Source organism: Entamoeba nuttalli, assembly GCF_000257125.1.
Source record: "Entamoeba nuttalli P19 unplaced genomic scaffold asmbl_6815, whole genome shotgun sequence".
NCBI lineage: Eukaryota > Evosea > Mastigamoebida > Endamoebidae > Entamoeba > Entamoeba nuttalli.
Genome location: NW_008578286.1, coordinates 1,103 through 8,662, shown reverse-complemented (window position 1 = coordinate 8,662; position 7,560 = coordinate 1,103). Strand labels below are relative to the sequence as shown.

Genomic DNA, 7,560 nt, shown 5'->3' with positions numbered 1-7,560 from the left:
TTTTAACCATTTTTTACACTCAAAAACGAATTAATATAATTATTAGCAAAAAACTATATCTTATGGTTTTTTTTTTACTCCCTCTTTTCATCCCAAACGAAAAACCCTTTTCCTAAAAACCCTTTCTTAAAATACCCCCGTACCAAAAATAGAATTTGAGATTCAAACCAATCAAAAACGGTGAACTTAAAACTTGGGTTTCAATTCAACTCTCCAAAACGAATGGACGATTACTTTAATTGGGCAAAGAAAACAGTAAAGAAATTCAATATCAATATAATAAGTAATGATAGTTTTGTCGATGGTAAAGCATTTTTAGCTCTTCTTTGTTCATTAGACAAAGACCAAAAGACATTCGATAAATATGCTACTGAGACATCTCGTACAATTAAAAGTTACATATATAAACAATGTGAAGAAAAGAAATTATTTATTGAAGGAAATGCACGTATTCCACAAGAGAAATTTATGGAAAAAAATGTTGATTCAGAAACGATTCAAACGTATATTGTAATGATCCGTACAATTCAAAGAAATAGGGATCGTGCAATGATTGATTCAACTGGTTTGTTTAATTTTGAATAGTTTATAAAAAATAATAAGAAAAAAATATATAAAACATTAAGGCTAATTTATTAGATGCAAATAAAATCCTTGATGGGTCTATTGATTTAAAAAAATTGGCACAAGACGATGTATTAGGAGATGCTGTTGCTCGTGCTCAAGATGTTAAACAAAAACAAGATGACGTTCAACGTCAAAAAGAACAATTAGATAAAGAGCTTAAGGAAAAAGAAGCGTTAATGAAAGACATTATGAACCAAACTTCTTCTTCAGAAAGAATAACAAAAGAAATTCAAGAACAAGAAATGGCAAAGAAAAGAAGAGAAATTGAAATTGAACAAAGACAAAAAGAACATGAAGCTAAAATGAAAAAAATGCAAGAAGAATATGAGGCATTATTAAAGAAAACAAGTGAAGAAACTCCTGAAAGAAGAAAATTGAGACTTCAATTAGAAGAAGCAAAAAAAGAAAATGAAAATTTAAAGAGAATTAGAGAAGAAACACAAAAAGAGCTTCAAGAATTAAAACTGAAAATGCAAGAAGAAGAAAGAAAACAAAAAGAATTAGCTGATAAGAGAGAAAAATTACTTAGAGATACTGAAGAGTTAAAAGAAAATCATAAAAAGACAATGGCAAGACTTGAAAATAGTTTACGTAAATGGACTCAAATGACAGAAGAACTTACATTAAATTTGGATGATGAAACAGCTAAAAACAATCAACTAAAAGATATTCATTCACAATACACTTATGACTTAAACGTTTTAGATGGTAGTATTAGAGAAGAACAAAAACAAAAAGAAAATTTAGAAAAGAATTTAGAAAAAATGGAAGAACATTTCAAAAAAGCAAAAGCTAAAAAAGACGCTGCTACAGAAAAAGCTAAAAAGTCTTCTGCTGAAGTAGAAGAAGAAAAGAAAAGAAAGAAAAGAGCAGAAGCTGAATTAACCAGAGAAGTTTCAAATAAAGAATATGAAGAGGGATTACTTAAAATGACACAAGAACAAGTCGAAGAGCTTGAAGCTGAAATGAATAAGATTATGAAAAGACAAAGACAACTTGCAAGAGATACTGAAAGTAAAAAGAAAAGTACTGCTGCTCTTAGAGATGAAGCTGCATTAAAACAACAGTCATATCAACAAATGCAAGAAGATGCAGAAAAGGCTGCTGCAGAAAGATTAGCCAAAATGCAAGAACGGTATGAAATTGTTAAGAAAAGAAAGAACGAAATGGTAGAACAAGCTAAGGCTAAAGCCAATGATGCACAAAGTCAAATCGATTCTAAGAGAGATGAGTTAACTAAAGCTGAAAATTCATTAAAGGATTTAGAAGAAGATACAAAGAAAGAAAAGGATAAAGTTGATGCTGCTCAAAAACAATTAAGAAAGGCTAAAGAACAACGTAAAGACTTATTGTCAAAAGAGAAAGATGCACAAAGGGAAATTGAAGAGTTAAAAGATAAAGAAAAATCAGAAAAAGATAAAGAACGAGAACAAAAACGTGCTGCTCGTAGAGCAGCAAAAAAGAAAGAACGGGAAATGTTATATGATGATAGCGCCCTTACTTCTACTAGTGCAGAACTTGCATTAGCTAGCAAAGACGCTGAAGATCTTATTAACAAACATAAATCCAGCGAAACTTTAGTTGATGAAGAAGAAGATTCTAGTACAACAGTCCATCATCATAGAGACAGAAGTAAAACATCTCTTGGAAGTGATGATGGCCATCGACATCACTCTACAAGAGATCGGTCTAGTACTCTTGAGAAACCTGAAAGAACTCCATCAACTCCAGAGGAGAGAAGGGCTCGTAGAGAAGCTCGAGAGGCTAGAGAAAAAGAACGGGCTGCAAGGAGGGCTAAAGGAGAGAATTAAAACTTATTGTCCAAATTTTTCATATTAAACAAAAGTATTTCTACAATAAATGGGATTTCATCTGTCATTTAATTTTTGCTTCAATTTAAAATTATGGTTTTTTATTTCTTTTTTTTCTTTATTTATTATGATTATCAAATACTTTTCAGATGTCAAATTCTAAATGAAAGGAAATAAGAATAAATTGACCAATAATTTTAGAAAGAATAGTTTTGATGGAAAAAAATATTCAAGATATACAATTACTTCAAGAGTATCTTAACCAATGTAATAATGAAATACAAGAAATAGATAGAAAAATGGAAGAGACAGGTGACAGTCTTGAAGTAATAAAAAATACAATGATTCAACAATCAAAAATGATGAATTCTTTTATTTCTGAAAAATCTTTTGAACTAACAAAAAAAATACAATGGAATGGGAATCAAAACACTACAAAAACAGTAACAGAGGTTCAAGGGATAGTAGAAGAATTGAAAGGTATGGTTACTCAATTTCAAAGAGTAAAAGAAATATATGTTATTGATGATGACATGGAGCCAATTGTTATTGACGATGATGATGAGACTATATCTGTATCATCTCATTCAACACAAAAAACAAGTAATACAACCCAAGAAGAATGGATTGAATTATCTCAAATCCCAACATTTAGAAATTGAAAAAACTATAAATATTTAAAAGATGTTTTTTGTTTTAGCATCCCTCTTTTTGGTTCAATTTACTATTGCCCAAGATCCATGGATCGAGTGGGGAAAAATATTAAACTTAAGGTGTATGGAAAATCAAAAGAATGAAAATGATTGTGAATTACTTCAAGATGCTTTTGAAGAAATATTTGAAAAAGTTGCTATCACAGTTCTTAACAAAGTACCAATTTCTAGTTATAAATTATATCAATTAACTATACAATCACCATACGTTATTTTTGGAGAACGTATTGTTGATCTCGCAGTTTCACGTTTAATGAATAACATGAAATCAGAAACAGAGATTGAAAAATCACTTGAAAATGATTTAATAACATGGATTGCTAAAACAGCCCAAGAACAAGCTGGTGATTTTCTTAGAGCAATTAAAGAAGACAAATTCTTTGAGGATGAAGAGGTTAAAAAGTACTTAGCAGAAAGAAGGGGTATTGTTCTTGACGATTTGAAGAAGATGAAAGATGAAGATTTTGATAATTTAAATAAACACAATAGTCCAAAGGAGGATCTTTAATAGATAGTTTCTTCTTTTCTTTTAATTTTATAATAATTTTTGTTATACTAATCAAAATGGGGTTTATTTAAGAAAACTTAGTATTATTAAATTAAATGAAACAAGTTGGAGTATTAAGAGACTTTTGTTCTGAATATTCTCCTTCATTAAGTGTTGACTTATGTTGGGATGATCCTTATCCAAAAGAATTTACTGACTTAATTCCACAATATGAAGATGTAGATGATTCCGATTCATTTGAAGTAACAACGCTATTCCATAAAATTAGTAATGACTCATCTAATTACTATTCCTACCAATTCTCATTTCAGCCAGAACTTCAGTCTTATCAAGAAGCAAGAAATATCATTTTTGATTATTTTAGAGGAAAATTATTTTATGTGTATCATAATAATATTTATCTTAATGAGCCTATTGAAGAAGAAGCAGAAGTTGATGTTGATGACATTTCTTTTACAATTACCTTTACACCAGTAAAGAGTTCTCTTGATGTTTTTCGTGCTGCTGATATAATAAAATCATCTTTATACAGAACATCAGAGTATCAATATCAAAAAAAACATATTTTCTGTTATAAATTAAAAACTAGTGAAAATAATAATATCCATCAATCATTTGATGTTTATGTTAATGGAATGAAAGATAATTTTTATGTCCATTTTCCTGTTACAGATAGAAAGGTTATTGAACAAAATTATTTAGAAGAATCAAAAGAATATTCTTATGATGAAATTTCAATTAAATTCAGACCATCATGGTATTATAATGAAGTGTCAAAACAACTAGAATGGATTGATGAGGTCAAAATGAATGTAACGCCAGACTCTCAAAAATTTTTTTGGGGAGATCAGGAAGTTTCTGTTTCACAATATTATACTCAACGGTATGGAGGAGCAGTTCATTTTGATCCAAATCAATTTCTTATGGTTCAAAAACAAAGAAAGTTTGGAAGAATAGAATATGCTTATTATGTCCCTCAATTAATGCATAGAGTTATTAGAGTAAAACAGCTTCAACCTCTTCAAGAAACATTAGAAGTTGTTTCTAAGGCATTAAAAACTATAAAAGAATCACCTGTTGCAGAAGCATGGGGGTTGAGTATTGAAGATGATGTTCTTTGTTGTAAAGCTCATTTATGTCATAAAACTAAATTACTTACAAGTCAAGGAAGTTTTGAGGCTGATGAAAATTGGGAATTTATTGATAGTTTTATTAAAGTTGTACCATTAACAAATTGGTTTGTGTATTGTAAGAGTTCATTGGTTCCAAAAGTTAAACAAATAATTAGTTTAATGATTACTAAATTTAAACAACTTGGAGTAACATGTAGAGAACCAAAAATTGTTTCACAGTCATCAAGAGAATCACCAAAAAAAACATTTTCAAGTATTCTTAATAGTCATCCTCAAATTGTTTTTTCAGTATTTGATTCTATTGAACAAATGGTAGAAATTAAAGAATATTTTATGATATATGGGAATATTCCAACACAAATAATTGATTTAAATGAGAGATATGATGATAAAAAAATAACAAATCTTTGTTTAAGAACTGGAATAAAATTAGGATGTTCTAGACTGAAATTAGACCAAAATACTTCTGACATTTGTGTTATTGGAATAACTTCACGTGAATTTTTCGTTAATAAAACTTTAATTACTCTTTGTATTTCAAAAGATGAAAATTTGAATGTGTTTGATACAGAATCATATTTTGTATCTAATGATAATTGGCACAGTGGATTTGGTTTAGAACAGATATTGAAACCAAAATTAGAAGGAAGAAAGTTAAAAAGAATATTTGTTTATAGATGTGGTATTTCTGATAATTTAATGAAGGCAATTAGATTTGGAGAAGTTGAACAATTTTTAAAAATTTGTAAACAAAGTTGTGGGGAAGAAATTAAGGTATGTTTTATTACAACAGATAATATATCTTCTGCTATTGCAATAGAAGAAAATGGAGAATTAAAAAGTACAAAAGAAGGTACTTTTGTTATTAGTCCACTTGTTAATAAAAATGTTAAAGGATTTATTTTAAATGCTAAACCTGAAATTTGTAAAACATTGAAATATGTTGTACTATATGATAATACTGGTTTAACATTAAGAGAAATCATTCAATTTACATTTGATAATTGTCATTTATCTCAAGGAAAAATGTCTACTGGAAAATTACCATATTGTGCAAATGAAGCAAAACATTTCCAAAAGAGGTTATATTCTTCTAAAATACTTGAAGAACAAATGAATTAATTAGTATTTATTAATACTTAGTTATTTCTATAATAATTTTTATAAAAATAAAATGAAAGTAAAATAGTTACTGATTTATTTGAATAGTTAGTTCTTCTGTTGTACTAGCACATTCTTTTAATTTTTGAGATGGTAATTCAAATCTCTTTTGCAATGAAAGATTAAGTATATTCTTTAATGTTTTAGTTATGACTGAATAAATGAGTGATAGAATAATCATTGCTGGAACAATGCACAATAACACAGGTATGCCCATTTGATAATTCCATATCAATAATATTGTTCCAATCATTCCAAAACAATATCCAATTACACCAACTAGAAAGTAATGAGTTTTAAATAAGAAGTCGGTACAGTATAAATATGTAATGAACATTCCTGGAAAAATAATATCACCTAATCCAATAATAAAATGACCTGCACTAAACATACTATAAAATTCAAGGTATAACGGTATTCGATATGCGGTAGAGTTTTTTGATAATCCTTTTAAAACTGACTGACCGTCATAAAATGGAATATAACAATTTCTAAAAATTCTTATTAAATCATAGACAAATAGTCCTATCACCAATACTAATGGAATATGAACTTTATCAAAAGATAATAATGTTTGAATTGAAATAGTAATACATATCGCAATAATATTTGTTAACCACCAATTTGGATTATTAATATAAATCAAAACAATTATAAGGGTTATTGTAATTGAAGCACCATTTTTAATAATAAAAGAGTGTAATGGAAGACTGTTGACTATTGGCTGAATAGTTAAATATAAACAAATTGACATTAACGTGTAAACTATTATAAATACTAAACCTTCAGAAAGTGATGGAAAGTAATATATTACTAACATAATCATTAAACCACAAAATGGTACAAGGAATAAGTTATTATACTTCATTGATATTTTTGAAATAAAATTACTATTAAGCCTAATATAATACAGTTTGATTTTTGATGATAAATGATGAATTACTATAAGTGTGACAATTAAATATAGTAATTCGTCCATTAACTTTTTTAATTAGTTCTTTTATTATTTATTGTTTTTATTATTCAAATTTTTGTGTTTAAAAAAAAATAATTGAAAAACAATTATTAGTTTTGTTATTAAACTTGTTTTTGTAATAAAAAACAACATTATAAATAACTTTAAAATTTTCAACGGAGATATATCAAAAAGATATTCTAAAAGAGTATTATTTCCTCTTTACTTCGGTTGTTCTATTTTTTAAAGTGATAAAATGGGAGTTATTTCACAAAGGCAAGGAGAAAGAAAGGTCAGTTCTATCAATATCTAATTGACTGTTATTTTTTGTATACTTCCTTCATTATTTTAGTTTTTATTGTAGATATTTTTTCTTTAACAAATTATTTTCTTTTATGTGTATTCTTTGCAATTTAAAATTAGGAAAAATGAAAGAAGATAAAAACAGAGTCAAGAATGGAATTAGAAACAAAATATTTTATTAATACCTCTAATTGTACTATAACCAAAAGTATTTATAATAAACAAACACAACAAAAATAAAATAAAATAAAAAGAATAATAGTCAAAATAAGTTCACTTATAATATACAATTTATTACTTAGCATTTTTTTAATTCAAAGAATATCAAATAACATTATCGTTATTGTTG

At 27.3% G+C, this 7,560-nt stretch overlaps 4 protein-coding genes across 4 annotated transcripts; 3 read left to right on the top strand and 1 right to left on the bottom strand.

The window, feature by feature from the left end:
- Positions 1-222: 222 nt before the first annotated feature.
- On the top strand, positions 223-2,438 carry ENU1_160500 (hypothetical protein; the record flags this gene model as incomplete). Its single annotated transcript, XM_008860825.1, has 2 exons — positions 223-565; positions 640-2,438. 2 exons carry the CDS (start codon positions 223-225, stop codon positions 2,436-2,438), a joined length of 2,142 nt encoding a protein of 713 aa, XP_008859047.1.
- Positions 2,439-2,653: 215 nt separating this feature from the next.
- Positions 2,654-3,659, top strand: ENU1_160490 (hypothetical protein; the record flags this gene model as incomplete). The annotated part of the gene is made up of 2 exons (XM_008860824.1): positions 2,654-3,041; positions 3,139-3,659. 2 exons carry the CDS (start codon positions 2,654-2,656, stop codon positions 3,657-3,659), a joined length of 909 nt encoding a protein of 302 aa, XP_008859046.1.
- A 95-nt stretch (positions 3,660-3,754) lies between these two features.
- On the top strand, positions 3,755-5,914 carry ENU1_160480 (piwi domain containing protein; the record flags this gene model as incomplete). Its single annotated transcript, XM_008860823.1, has 1 exon — positions 3,755-5,914. One exon carries the CDS (start codon positions 3,755-3,757, stop codon positions 5,912-5,914), a length of 2,160 nt encoding a protein of 719 aa, XP_008859045.1.
- A 67-nt stretch (positions 5,915-5,981) lies between these two features.
- On the bottom strand, positions 5,982-6,932 carry ENU1_160470 (signal peptide peptidase family protein; the record flags this gene model as incomplete). Its single annotated transcript, XM_008860822.1, has 1 exon — positions 5,982-6,932. The coding sequence occupies one exon, from the start codon at positions 6,930-6,932 to the stop codon at positions 5,982-5,984; it is 951 nt and encodes a 316-aa protein (XP_008859044.1).
- Positions 6,933-7,560: the final 628 nt, after the last annotated feature.